At 35.6% G+C, this 15551-nt stretch overlaps 1 protein-coding gene across 10 annotated transcripts in view; it reads left to right on the top strand.

The window, feature by feature from the left end:
• LOC135201380 (solute carrier organic anion transporter family member 74D-like) overlaps positions 1-15551 on the top strand; it is a 381276-nt gene that overhangs the window by 318165 nt on the left and 47560 nt on the right. For all 10 annotated transcript variants that reach the window (XM_064230228.1, XM_064230232.1, XM_064230234.1 and 7 more), the window contains one exon: positions 3618-5078. In XM_064230228.1, coding sequence (XP_064086298.1) covers positions 3618-5078 — 1461 coding nt within the window. The remainder of the gene's footprint in view (positions 1-3617; positions 5079-15551) is intronic.

The following is a 15551-nucleotide window of genomic DNA, read 5'->3' as shown; positions in this document are numbered from 1 at the left end:
CTTAAAAGAAAGCAGCAACATTCTCTCTCTCTCTCTCTCTCTCTCTCTCTCTACATTAATGGAGAAGTTTCTCTCCCCTATTATGATGTAGTGTTGGCATTTAGTGTGTATGATTTTATAATGTCTTCGTATCTCCTTTTTCACTACATAGCATAACATGATGTTATCCATGAAAGGCTAAATCCATTGTAAGCGCAAGACCCGTAGATCATCCGAAATGTGAAAGAGGAAGAGTATGGTGACCTTGTGTTCTCAGACGTAATATTGGCCTTTAGCATGGAATGTTTTGTGTAAGGTAATTAAGGGAGAAAGGAATGCAGGTATGACTGACAGGCGGCCACGCAGGCTTATATACTTTGGGAGGTGCTTATATTGCTTAGCCTTGTTCCTTGATATTCCCTCCAAACCATATGAATAATCATGATTCCTCTAGAGACACATCCATTTCGGTCTTTAGTTGATGTGGTGAAAAATGCTGCGTGTGCAATCTGGTGTATTTAATATCAGTTTTCTGACTTTTGTATTAATAATAATAATAATAATAATAATAATAATAATAATAATAATAATAATAATAATAATAATAATAATAATAAACATGTTTTTATCCTTTAATGTATATATCAGTGACAGTATTTTAAGTAAAGGTTTAACATTTTTCCTTAGGTTTGCCAGTTTTTTTTCTTTCTTTCGTTGTTTCCTACCTTTGATTTTTAAGTTATTTTCTTTCCTAATAATATTGTATTGTGCATTCTGTCATATTCGCGCCTCCTTTAAAGTTTAATCAAATTGCAGATAATTTTTCTGTCAGCGGGTTATTGAAGTTGTATGAAATCCAGCCGGACACCTGCAGTCGTATTTCGTCCTCTTTATGGGCGTAAATTTGTCAAAATTACAATTAATTACATCTTGCATTATATATGATTCTGGTTACCTTTGCACCCTAGCCATCGCAGACTACCATCCACTGAGCAGTGCTATGTAGTTAAATCTTACAAATCTCACCTTTTATTTCGTGAATTCAATACCACACAGCCTTATAGAAGTTTTTTTTTTCGGAATAACCTTCGTAATCATGTAGTTCAATCGTAGGACCTTCGGAAGTTCAAACTTCTTTCAAATTATTTTTTTTTTAGTAGTCCCCCGTGAGTCTCCTTTAATAGATTATTAGTTTTATATGGTTTTATTCCTTTTCATAGTTCGTTTTATAGTATATTTTTTGACCAAATTTAGAAACCTTGAGTTTATAACCTTCTGTTTTCCAACTGATGTTGCAAACTTGCAACTGGACGAATACTAATAATTCACGAGGTTCTTGTTAACAGTTTTCTGCTAGTTTATCATTGCCAACCTTCAACTCTTTCGCAGCAAAGTCATAGTTTCAGTGTTTATCGTATTCTTTGAATGGTTTCTCGCAGATGAGAATGTGCAATTGTGTTCTTGTTTTTTCCTCTCTCTCTCTCTCTCTCTCTCTCTCTCTCTCTCTCTCTCTCTCTCTCTCTCTCTCTTTTTTTTTTTTTTTTTTTTTTAATCTGAGGATCCCAAAATTGAATTTCATTGATTTCTAACAATTTTATCAACAGGTGAACCACTGTAAGTTGCTCAGAGGGATTCTTACTCTTTATTACAAAGATATCCGTAATTTGTTCAACATTTTCCAACGTTTCCAGAGATACTTAACGGAAATGGAAACGTAGTGTGTAATGAAGGTCTGTCGTTAAACGATTTAGAGGCATTATGCAGCGTTTGTCATGAACGTTTTTGTACATCTTTTACACCCTTCCATAATTGTTATTAAGAAAATTTCAGCTGTAAATCCACAATTGCTGTTTTCTACTGGGTCCCCAAATTAAATAGTGGGAACTGATCAGTCTCTCGAAAACTATGATATTATTTGAATAAAATAAATAATACTGGATTATATTTCCATTTAAAGGAAAATGACAATATGAGAAGTGAGATTCAGTACTTTAGTCTTATATAGAAGGTTAGTGGAATCAGAAAGTGAAATTTGTTGTATGTTTACAACGAATCGAAGTGAATGGGCTGTCTCAAACGTAAATTTAGTGTATATATATTATATATATATATATATTTATATATTTATATATATATATATATATATATATATATATATATATATATATTATATATACTTATTATAATATTTACTATATATTATATATATATATATTATATATATAATATAATATATATACACGTATATATATCAGTAGAAGGATCCAGAGTAATATTCTTGTTTATCCAGAACGAAATATACTGTTTGTGGAAATATTTACAAAGATTAATGCTTTCCGTCTATCCTTCAGTGGACTTGATCACAAACCAAATGAGCTCATTTAGTTAGCGATGAAATCCACAGAAGGATGGACGAAAGCTATAATCTTTGTAAATATTTCCACAAATATGTTTCGTCTGGATAAACAAGAATATTACTCAGGATCCTTCTACTGATTTCTTAGAAATATATATATATATATATATATATATATATATATATATATATATATGTGTGTGTGTGTGTGTGTGTGTGTGTGTGTGTGTGTATATATATATATATATATATATTATATATATATATATATATCATATATCAGTATGTATGTATTGTCGTATGTATGTATATATATATCTTATATATATTGTTCTTCAGTAAAGTCAAGCACCTATCAAGTTTTTGTGTTGGGAACCTTTATAAAACAAAATTAACTTCTGCTCGTTTGCTCGATTAAACAAAAAAAAAACAAAAAAAGGGCAGGTGCTCAGCTTCTTGTTAGTCGAAATTATATATTTTTCGTTCCGTTGTTATTTAGAGGATTTTTAGATAGTTCTGTAGAGGTAGAGTGAAACGTTTCCATGATACTGTAAGAATCTGAATGATTTTCCTTTTTCTGTGTAGATCACTGGCAGCATTTTAGTCATGAATCTTGGCTGTACGTCTGCATCTGCATATTCTTCTTGTTTCGCAAGTTTTCACTTAAAAAGCACGAGCGCATGAGTGTGTCTGTAGGTCTCCCCCCCCCCCCCCCCCCCCCCCCCCCACCCCCACAGAAAAAAATGGTTATTCATATTGGGAATAACGGGAACCTTTACCACTGAACAAAACGATTCTAATGTGGTATGCTCAGCGGCGTCCGATTTGCAACGGTTTTTAATAAAAACTTTTCTTTGCTGCTCTGTCTTATTTCTTATTATCAGGTTTTTCATATTTGGACTAGAATTTGCTGAATCTTCAGAATTTTTAGGAAATATGCAGTATTCTCAAATGATTACTCACGAAAAACATATTGAATCGTGGCTATAGAAAGCATTTTGTGTCTATGCTTTTAGAAGTGATAGACTACGAAGAGATAGCAGAAACGGTCAGTATTACATTCCTAAATTATACACCACGGTCTAGGGCACTACTTGAGATGGTGACTGTAATTTTTAAAAATTGTCGTATACAGCTTTCGAGACTACCTATTATTATTATTATTATTATTATTATTATTATTATTATTATTATTATTATTGTTGTTGTTGTTGTTGTTGTTGTTGTTGTTCCTGTTTAGACCGTTTCCAATATTAATCTTTTTGCTTTTCTTCATCTCCAGACGCCATGGTGGGTTGGCCAGCGCGATGGATGTCAAGCGTCGGAAGGGAGCAGCCAAATCACCACTCTGGTCTCGACGTGACAGACCACGTTCCTGTTGGCCTCGACCTGTCCAGGGCCCCGATCTCCACACCCACGCCCCCTCTTAATCGCGCTCCTGACAGTCACAACGCCCCCCAAAATCACGCTGACCTTCCGCTGGAGTCATCGAAGAACCTCATCCATAGCCTGAAGGTGAAGAAAGTCGGCCATAGCAGTCCTTTGCTGGAGGAGAAGTTTCCTTATCATAAAGACGTAGTCATCCTTCATCCCCATCCTCCCGCTGTCCCGTCGTGTTCGAGGACGACTCCTTCTTGCCTTTCCGGGTCTCGAGCACCAGAGGAAGACAACCACGTACAGCCTCCGCCAGTTTCTTCCTGTGGCACTGAGGCTGTAGCGCCCTCACGCGGGAACACCAAAACCAATAACCATTCCTGCCCGTGCAACGCTTCTTCCACGCCCTCGGTGCCACCCACTTCGCTGAACGGCACGTCGCGACCTTCTGAAGGCACGCAGGTCTCCCAACACATCAATGATAATAGTGTATGGGAAGACGGTGCAACAGAAACCTCGCCTCTCACCACCACTAACGGTGAAGTCGGCCGCTTCAGGGTTAACGGGGTAGCTGTGATGGCGGCAGCTAAAGAAGAAACTGTGGCGGAAGCAGAAGAGGAGGAGGAAGAAGAAGGGGAGGGGGATGCAGGAGAGGGAGAGGATGAGGAGGAGGAGGAGGAGGGGGAAGACAACGATACGAAATGTGGGCTGGGAAAATGGTGTTCGCCGCCCTGTGTTCAAAGACTGGCTAATAAACAGATGTTTCTTATGGTGTTTTGTTTAACGTCTGTGCTACAGGGAATGTTTTACACGTACTTTGTCAGTGTACTCACGACCATAGAAAAGCTTTTTCAACTGAAGAGTAAAACCACTGGGATTATTATGAGTGCCACGGAGATGGGTCAGATTGGCGGTGCTCTGTTGCTTACCTATTACGGCGGGCATGGGCATCGACCCAAGTGGATAGGGTGGGGTATAGTGCTGTTTGCCTTCTGTGCTCTCCTCTGCTCGTTGCCCCACTTCTTGTTCGGACCAGACTTGCTAAAGAAGCACATAGAGATGACCTCTTCGGAGGGCAACCCTTTGGACATGGCTAATACTTGTAAGTTGCCGCAGACTAATGTATCCGTATTAGTGCCATTATCAGGAGGGGCGGGGACATGGGTGCTCGACTTCAACAGTGACAATCGTTCTTTACCAGAGAAACTTCCTGAAGAAGGACCCTGTGAATCAAGTGATAGTTATGGGGTTTTAGCCATTTTCTTCCTCTCTCTCTTGGGCGTGGGCATCGGGCAGACTGCTGCCTACAATTTGGGCATCCCTTACATCGATGACAACGTCGATAACCGTGAAACGCCGCTTTACTTCGGTAAGTGCCCATTACAATGCTGCATTTAATGTATACCATATTTTTGGGGCAATTACTGCAAATAAGAAATTGTTTAATGTTTAATACTGGAAATATTATGTATGTATTTATAAACACTTTTAAGAGATTTGGTTGCAGATTTTTTATTATTATCATATGTTTTCATGCTGTAAATATTCTTGATGCTTTCACTCCATATATACATATATATATATATATATATATATATATATATATATATATATATATATATGTATGTATATATATATATATATATATATATATATATATATATATATATATATATATATATATATATATTCCTAGTCACGATGATGAAAGTTACTCTAAGTTATTCTGTAGCTGTTGTGGGTTACAGAATATTCCCAGTAAGTTTAGTAATTTCAAGAAGTTTGGTAAACTTATCATTCACCTGATTTGGATAAATTCATGTAAATTGTAAAATTCGAGGAATCGTCCTTGAGAGAGAGAGAGAGAGAGAGAGAGAGAGAGAGAGAGAGTTAGAGAAAAGAGAAGAGAGAGAGAGAGAGAGAGAGAGAGAGAAGGAACTTATCAGTTTACGGGATATTTTATTTGCTGTTTGCCTAAAATGGACTGAATCTAAATGGTAGGAGTAAGCTTAAGAAAGTTTGAAATACCGCATCATACTATAATGGGCGTTATGTCCGTCTGTCTGTCTGTCTTATTCAATCACGGCTAAACGGCTTAACGGATTTAATTTAAAGCAAACAAAAACTATTGTATAGGGCTTTGATCGAGGGTGGTTTATAGCCTAATATATACATACTAGCTGACCTACCCGGCGCTGCCTGGGAAAATTGTGAATGACAGGCTACGGGTAGGGGGAGGGAAGGGGAATTTCTGAAGTATAGTGCAATAGTGAGTTAGCAGTACATTCATGTATACTGAATCCCCTACGAATTCTTGCAGACTGCTGAAGACAGATCCTTGCACGATTCCCCTCCGCTTTGTTGTGCAGTTTATTTAACACAGTCATAAAGGGTCACTAACTGTTTATTTAACGCAGTCATAAAAGGTCACTAATGTTGAAAGGGAGAGGCTTATATTCAGGGAGATGATTTATCTCTTCTAATAGAGAAACGTAATTTCCCCTTCCCTCGCCCTCCCAATTCCACTGCCCCATCCCTCTTCCCTTCTTTTTCCATCCCCTGCCTTTCCCTTATCTTTGCTCCCTCCACTTCCCCCACATCCCCCTACCTCTCCCTTCCCCCTACCCGTAGCTGTCATTCATAGATTTCCCGGGCAGCGCTAGGTAGGTCAGTTTGTCTGAATAATCAACGTCTTTTTTCCCCTGTTCCTTTACCAATTATCTTATTATTTACTTTATCATAAGACATGAAATATGCTGGTTAAGATAGTGCTAGTTTTCTGTAAGTTAATGACCGTTTACCTTTAGTGTTGAGAATCAATTTCTCATGATAGTTACAAAAGGTATATTTCTCTCCCCTGCTTATATTTCAACCTCTAAGGAATGGAGTATTTTGCATGTAGGGTTGGTTACCAGATAGCGTCAACTTGGACTATGCAAGGCGATACCGCTCCTGTAGTATGTTAGAGTAGTGAAGGAGATGGGCGAATTATAATCGTACGTCTCCATTCCTATATTGTATTTGCATTGTTTGAAAATATAAGATATCAGCACATGGAGTTAATTCTTTTAAGGTGAAAAGACTAACAGCTACTCAAATGTGAATTCTGGTCGGATGTACGTCTTTGCATTTCTTTAGAAGAAATCCTTGTTTGCTTATTTATGCGTTTACTTATGCATATTTACCATGTTTGTAAGAGACACATACAAACTGTTGCGTTTAGCTTAGGTTACTTACAGACTTAATGAACACTGGGTGGGTAACGCTTCTATATAGTGTTGGCTGATGGGTGAAAAATCCTCTTCAAAGAGTGTAGCAAAGGTCGAGAATTTTAGATTTATCTCTATGCATTTATTCATGTATTGAAGTAGGGACCCCATTCATAGGAGTATGTACTGGTCAATGCAATTGTGATTCATTTCGAATCTTGTTGGGGCTGAAGAGGAGGTTAAGGTTGAAGAGTTCAATAGAATTGGCTTCCCGCCGAGACTAGGTTGCCTGATGCGTTTGTACAAGGTTCTACCCTACGTCGTGAGCTACATGGTCCCGAGAGGTTCATTTGTATGTTTTCAGATTACATACATACTACATACATACATACATATGTATATATTGTATATATATAATATATATATATAATATATATATATATATAATATATATATATATATAATATATATATAATAGATATATATATATATATATATATATATATATATATGCGTGTGTGTATACATATAGCGTTATAACATGACAGCGAAAATTATTAAGAAACGTCATAAATGCATTCAGAATCTGTAATTGATATTACGCTTTTATATATATATAAATATATACACACACACACACACACACACACACACATATATATATATATATATATATATATATATATTATATATATGTATATATACATATATATGTGTGTTTATATATGTATATATATATATATATATATATATATATATATATATATATATATATATATATATAGTATATTGTACTTGGCACAGTGAGGTTACTCTCAACATGAAGTTAGAAAGAATTTCTGAGCGTCATGATGGTGTTCGTGCAGGTGTTATATTTGGCCTTGTCGCTGGATACGTCCTTGTCGTATGAGTGTGTTTGTTTGTTTGTGACCTTCAGGCCATCACTTTTGTGCCGCAGTTAATTTACAGTGAAAATCTCTGATTTTTTATCAGAAACTACAGTCGGTTCTGTCTAAAGAGAATTCGAGCAGATAAACGACTTGGGTATGAAGTGAATAGCTCTCTGCTCTCTCTCTCTCTCTCTCGTCTCTCTCTCTCTCTCTCTCTCTCTCTGTGTTTTTGTGTGTATATATATATATATATATATATATATATATATATAATATATATATATATATATATATATATATATATACACATATACATATATATATAATGTGTGTGTGTGTGTATTAAAGTAGACAAGTTATTGGAGATGTTCAGAGCTATTAAAAGTTTTATGATGGAAGTAAAACGTTAGAATTTTTATATAAGAGAGCGACTAGTGTTCTTTGAAAGGAGTCTGAGACAAGGATGTGATGTAGCTCCATCTTTTTTCAAATATTTTCGAGGCTGATGTGATGTGAGAAATGAGAGAAAGGAAACGACACAGGTGCAAAGTTGTCGGATAAGAAAGTGAGTCTTAAATGGCGTTTGGAATTGTTAGTGCTTTCAGATGATTCAGTAATGATTAGGTGATTTTGAAGAGTAACCGCTCAAATGAGAGAAACAGTTTGAAATTGAGAGTAAATGTGAGCAAAAGCTCAGTCAAATTGGAAACTACCCCGCAGGAGGTTAGTGCCATCAGTGCACCTCACGTGGCGGACTGTAGTCATTACTTAAGGTTCTTTGCGGTGTCCTTTCGTACTTCAGCTGCAACTTCTCGCATTCCTGTTACTGTACCTCCATTCATATTCTCTTTCTTCCATCTGACTCTCCTCCCATTCTAACAATTGTTTTTTTAGTGTAACTGCTTTGAGGTTTTCCTCCTGTTACACCTTTCAAACCTTACCGTCAACTTCCCTTTTAGCGCTAAATTCTATATTATATTCTCTAAAATGGAAACTGGGAAGATGGAGGAGTGCATATTACAAAGGATGGTGGAAGTAAGGAAGCGTTTGATGCATTTGGGTATTCAGGAGTAAATACGTACTATAATGCATGATGGTGGGTTGAGAGAAATATCATACAACGGGAAAGAAGAAAGGGAGCGGGGTCATCACAGAAGACAGGAGTGCTTTGAGATTATTTGGACGTAAGGAGAGGACTCAGGAAGGTGTACTGGAGAGAAAAGCCCCCCCAAAAAAAAAAAAAAAAAAAAAAAGGAGTATGATTCGTGGATGATAGGCGGGAAGAGGCAAGAATGGCCTAGAAAGTGCTCGATCGATTTCTCAAAGATAGAAAGGAAGAACCAAAATATTCAAGAAACGAGAAAGGGTGTGAATATGGCAGGGCCCATCGTAATGTGTTTGCTCCGAAGCCGCCCTTAATCAGGAAAAGCGTCTTAATATTGAATTAAAGTTTGTATATTGCATTTTTTTTTTTTTGCTTGTGTGTACATAGGATATATACAAATGTGGTAGATACGAACAGCCGCAAAACTGCTGAAACCAAACAATGCTTTAGTTAAGATGGTTTCTTCTCCCGAGGACTGCATTATGACATGTTTTGGTAATTATAAATCAAATGGATTTGATAAGAAATTCGCAAGCATTCTCATTTCTTGCGTGTGCTGTATTTGCCAGTTTAACTCGTGCACACATCATTCGTAAGAACAAACATTAGCTTGCTGTGTACATACCTCTCTCTTCTCTCTCTCTCTCTCTCTCTCTCTCTCTCTCACACACACACACACACACACACACACACACACGACTACATGCATGTATGTATATATAATATTGAAATGTCATACCTTCTAGTCTGCCTTGGTGTTCAGTAACAGTGAATATAGGAATTCTCATCAAAGGACTTTTGTTTGCTAGATATTTTTTTATCAGAATTTTCCAGCTCCATTAACAGAATAGATTATAGTTTAGGGTAACAACTTGAAATTGGAAATATGAGGTAAGAAAATGTGTAAAAAACTGAAATTTCAGAGAAAATAGTGAAAAAGTCTGTTCTTTCCTGTTATTTTAACGAGAAACGTGTTCAGTTTAGTGTCATAATGGAAGCTGGCGTTGCATGAATAGCAATAACGCTATCCAGGTGAAATATTCATGTAAAAGATAACGGTCGTGTTGCTGAATTTTTATCCTTGGAACAAAAAAAATACGAAATGTTAAGAAATGCGTCATCAAGGGTGTCGTCGTTTCCCTTCAATGAATGTCTCCTCTGTGTGAAGGGCTTCCACTTCATACTTGAAATTTCCTTCCATTAGAATTATGTCTGCTAGTTAGGAAGGTGTTTCCGATAGCTGCAATTGTGTGATTTTCAGGACTATCGTCATTTTCAGTTTGTTATTCAGTTTGTCCAGCTCAAATTCTCAATCTGTGAAATTTGGATGCGCAGCTGCCTCTACAACATAGAACTCTCAGGTTTTTATTAATAGCTACGCTTTGTATGAACGAAGGTCAGTTATAGAGCTGAAATGATATACCTTTTCAAGGCATCTAGTGAAACTTTTTTTACTCTGTTTACGTAAATCTTGTAAGGACATATTTTAGTGTGTGTGTGTGTGTGTGTGTGTGTGTGTGTGTAGTGTGTTATATATTATATATTATTATTATCTAATATATATATCTATATCTATAGATATATGTATATATATATATAGATAGAGATGATATATAATATATATAGATTATATGATATATATAGATATATAGTATAAGGATATTATATATATTATATATAGAGATATAGATATATATAGATATATATATATGAGATAATATATATATATAAGATATAGATATATATATATAGATATATCTAGATAGATATATAGATAGAGAGATATAATATTAGATATTATATAGAGATATGATATATATAGAATATATTATTATTATATATATATATATATAGATATATATATATATTATATATATAATATATATATTATAATTATATTATAATATAATTATATATTATTAGATATATAGATATAATATATATATATAGATATATATATTATATATATATATAGATATAATATTATGATATATATATATATATATATATATATATATATATATATATCTAATATATATATAGATACATTAGATTTATAAACTACCCATTCTATCTTATCTCTTCAACTCTAATCTTCCATAGCTCGCTCTTCACTTAAGAGCGACTTTGAGCCAGATATTAATCCAGAATCTATTCGACTGGTGTTTTTTTCCGGTGAAAAATGTGAAGGAGATGTCTTCATGAGAATATTCCAGTCAGCTGATATTGTTGAAAAACACCATGAGTAGAAGTCATGGGATGGTGATATGCATAAAATAATGGGGCAGGTGCAATTTGCTGGTCAGAAAGAAATAATATGAAAATTTTGAAAATTGTCTTCATATCTGGAAACTGTCGTGTTGAGACCTTCCTTAATAATAGTTTTACAGTGGGACGTATTATATAAATTGGCAACTCGGCATCCAAAAACTGTTTGCCATCATTCAGGTAGTTCAGCTGCCTGGTGTCGTCATATGTTATTTCTGTACTTGATCGTGCTTTTATTTCACGGAGATGATAACGATAAGGTAAAGTAGTAATAAGATGACGATAGAGAAGCCTTTGTCCATATGCTATGTTTCAGCTATATTATCTGCGTCTCTTATCGTTGGGGAGTCAGTCATATACTTATTTTATATAATCACCCTAATACTGTAGCGGCGATGTATAGCCCATATTCATTTAGTAGTATTATCTTAGGGGCCAAAGACAGGTTTTGTTTGCATAAATTAATGATTACTACATTTACCGTAGGTTACGTGACTTCTGAGAATAAGATGATTTGCATAACAATTATGGATCTCATCTCTCTCTCTCTCTCTCTCTCTCTCTCTCTCTCTCTCTCTCTCTCAATCATACACATTTCACAAGCAGAACTTTTAAGGCTGTGCTTATGATGAAGTTTGCGCTAATGAGCGTTTATTGTTTTATGAGCAGAAGTAATAAACAGCTTCATTAACTATAGCATTTGTCCATGCTTTTTGTACCCCTTCCTGATGTAATATATCTGTTTGGAGACATTTATTCTGACTGGATTAACAACATAATTAAAACAAGTTATTGCTTTTCCTAATGGTAAGACGAACGAAGCTTTATATTATATTAATATATATATATATATATATATATATATAATATATAATATATATATGTATATATATATATATATATATATATATATATATATCTATATATATATATATATAAGTGTGTGTGTGTGTATGTGTGTGTGTTGAGAGAGAGAGAGAAATTTTAACTTCAGCGATTTACCTGTTGACTTCTAGTGTATCTCTTCATCTAACATACTCCAGCTGCATGGACAATTTCCATATTAACTGGCAACGGCATGGAATATTAATATTTATGTACGTGCATAATTCGAGATTTGTACGCTGGGAATGAATGTACTTTTTTCAGTAATGAACCATTTCCCCCGGGGGAGGGGCGGGAGGGGGAGGGGGTTGGTGTGCTACAGAGAATAACAAGAAAACGGTAACTGCTACATTCACATTACGCCTGTTGAACCGATATAATTATAATATTATATTATATATTATTATATAATATATATATATATAGTATATATATATCTATATATAATTATATTAATATATAGTGATATTTATTTTATATATCAATTAGTGTACTGCAGATGTGATGATGAATGCCTTTATATTGAATTCATCTGATGAATTATGCAAATAAATTATACTATAATAAGGTTGAGCTTTATATTGAATTCATCTGTATGAATTATGCAAATAAATTATACTATAATAAGTTGAGCTTTATATTGAATTCATCTGTATGAATTTATGCAAATAAATTATGCTATAATAAGTTGAGATTACAAATTTCAAGAGGAGTCATTGTTTCAGATATAATGCTCGTAAAACATTAGCGCATATATGTACTACTTCCTAGTGTCTAGTTCCTGTTATTTAGGGAATAATAATAGTAATAATAATAAAGAAAAAGAAACTGTTCCAGTTGAACGTTTCAGTACATGTGTACCTAACGAACGGGGAAGGTAAAACTTTTGCCTCGGCAACTGACGTGGTCATTAGACACCGGTGTGGCTTGTCGCCCCTGTACAAGGTTTATCGCCGTCTGAGACCTTGGCCAGACAGCTGTAGCGAGCAACACGTGTTCTCTGAATATCCAGCGTTGTTCTCTGAAAAGTACAGTACTTCTGCTTCCTCGTTCGCCCGTTGCCGGTCTTACTACTTAGCAAGTTCCGCCGGGTGTTTGCTTGTTGTCGCCTTCTACTGTATCTGCTTTTGCTGTTGGTCAGAGATCTGGATGATCAGTACTATCCTGGTGCACTCGCTTTTCTGCTTTTCTGCTAAGGCGCTGAATGACTAGATTCCCCTACCCCTCATTTTCATCTTGTTTTATGCATTCTCTGTTAAGGCTTTGAATTAATAAATATTTTGACCCTAGTTACAAATAATCTCAGTATTTCTTCGGTTATTATTTCGATAATAAATTTCAAGTTAGGCGATGGTTTGTGGTTTATCCTTTCATACCGACATCACGATCACCAACAGCTGTTCTTCTTGACGGTGAAATTGTTTAGATTTGTCCGTTTCCATCATTATTTACTGAGTACTCTATTATCGATAACATTTCCAACCCGACCCAACCCGTTTTGTGGTCACGGTTTTACGGATCTTTGTCTCTCATTATTCTTCTTTCTTTTTTTTGTGTGGAGACGGAAACATTAGGGATAATAACCCTGTGCAAATGTCTGATATTTTGATTTCACTGTACGAACGGAACTTCAGCCTTATCATAGTAAGGGAGATTGGCCTTCATCCCTATCCCTCTCTGGGTGCCTCCCGTCCCGCCCGCCCTGTTAATTCGTATCCACAAGACTTGATGATGCTATTGGGTACATTTCGTCTCTGCGTAACAAACGGATGAATTTATGTATCAGACTTGATATTCCTTGCGTGTCAATATCGCTGCTTGAGAGATTGGAAAATGATGAAATAAGAAGGGCAGGCTTAGTCAAGATTGCAGAGGTGACAAGAGAGTCACGATTGAGATGGTATGGGCATGTGTTGAGGATGGATGACGAGGAGGGAGTGAAGGGGGCATGGGAGGAACCCGTTCGTTAGCGGAAAAAGATCAAGAGGGAGACAGAGAATTAGATGGAGAGATAAAAGTGAAGGAAGATATGAAGAGAAGAGGTTTGGTGGAGGATGATGCCTTTGATGGAAGGCAGTGGAGAAGGCGCATCAGGCAACCGACCCCTTAATGTAGGGATAACGGTGGGAAAGAAGAAGAGAAGAAGACTTGATATTCCTTGCGTGTATCTGAGTACTAGTTCTATCCAACGCTTTTCCTGATATCATTTACGCCGAATACACATTTTGTTGCCAATACCTTGTTAAAGGTCAGTCTGGAAGATTAATCTGAAACGACGGTAGAATTGACGTCAGGGCCTTTCGAGTTTTTCCATTTTATGAGAAAGTGATCTCATGATAAACGTTTTACTCGAGTTGCTGTAAGAAACTTAATATTAGGTTCCACCCGTTTAACAGTAATCCATGCGAGGAAATACAACAGTCATAAGAACATCCATATCCATCTGCGCATATAATTATGATCTGGTGGATGTTTTTAACCCGGTAGGTCGACATTTTATATCTTCATTATAACTACTAGTACATTTGAACACATGTTTACATGGGAGTCACTCGGCGTTGTCGCTATATCTAAACTTAATGTTTAGGATGATACTCGACTATGTATTTATGATCGAGATCTTGAATAGAATCTGAAGGGATATATTGCAATTTCTTTTAAATATTTTATACAAGAGAAAAATGTGTATTGTAATGAAGTTTGATATCCGACCTTCTATAAGTTAATTCATTTAATTATAATGATAAATGATAATTCATTTTTTCGTGCTATACAAGTAATTACTGCGTCACTGAAAGCTTGCAGTATATAATTTTATTCCGTAGATTTCGTACGTGTGTGGAAGTGGAAGAAGTGTATAAATTCCAGCTGTTAGGGGCCGCCTGCCTTGTTTCAAAAGTACATTTGCTTTGTAAAAATTTTTATGAGAGAGATGCTTTGGAAAGTCTTAGTTCCTGCGCCATGGTTTCGCCATTTACTTTCCGAGCAGGAGGCCTCGTAAAAACACATTATTCTTTCTCAATGCAACCAGATTTTCAGGTATCTAGGGGAAATTGTAGCTTTTACAGGCGCAGTTGTAATAATTTGTAAGACGCTGCCTTATAGTTACCATGGATAGTTCCGTAAAAATGCCAAAATGTGAACGAAACGTTGAAACTTTAAATTCTAGACTGCGTTTATTTTGCAAAAATGACTTGTTTTGCTTTGAAAATTTGAGTAGTGCAAGTGCATGCAGTTGCAGCTTGAGAACGTTTACAGTTGTTTTTCGTTTCTTTTTATTCCCTTTCCCATTTGTAATTTGCTTTTCTCTCCCTTCACTCGTCGCAAATATAATTATTCCCCTGTTGTTTCCCCCCAGTTTACATTGTTTCTGAATGCTGAAGTTATAGAAGATTAGATTAGCAGCACGGTATGTTGGGAAGCTCTCGTGCCTACAGAATACGTGGTGCCCAAAGAAAATATCAGGATACGTATTTCAACTCTAT

Source organism: Macrobrachium nipponense, chromosome 28, assembly GCF_015104395.2.
Source record: "Macrobrachium nipponense isolate FS-2020 chromosome 28, ASM1510439v2, whole genome shotgun sequence".
Classification (NCBI taxonomy): Eukaryota; Metazoa; Arthropoda; class Malacostraca; order Decapoda; family Palaemonidae; genus Macrobrachium; species Macrobrachium nipponense.
Note: the sequence above shows the minus strand (reverse complement) of the source record. Positions and strands in the feature narration are given on the sequence as shown.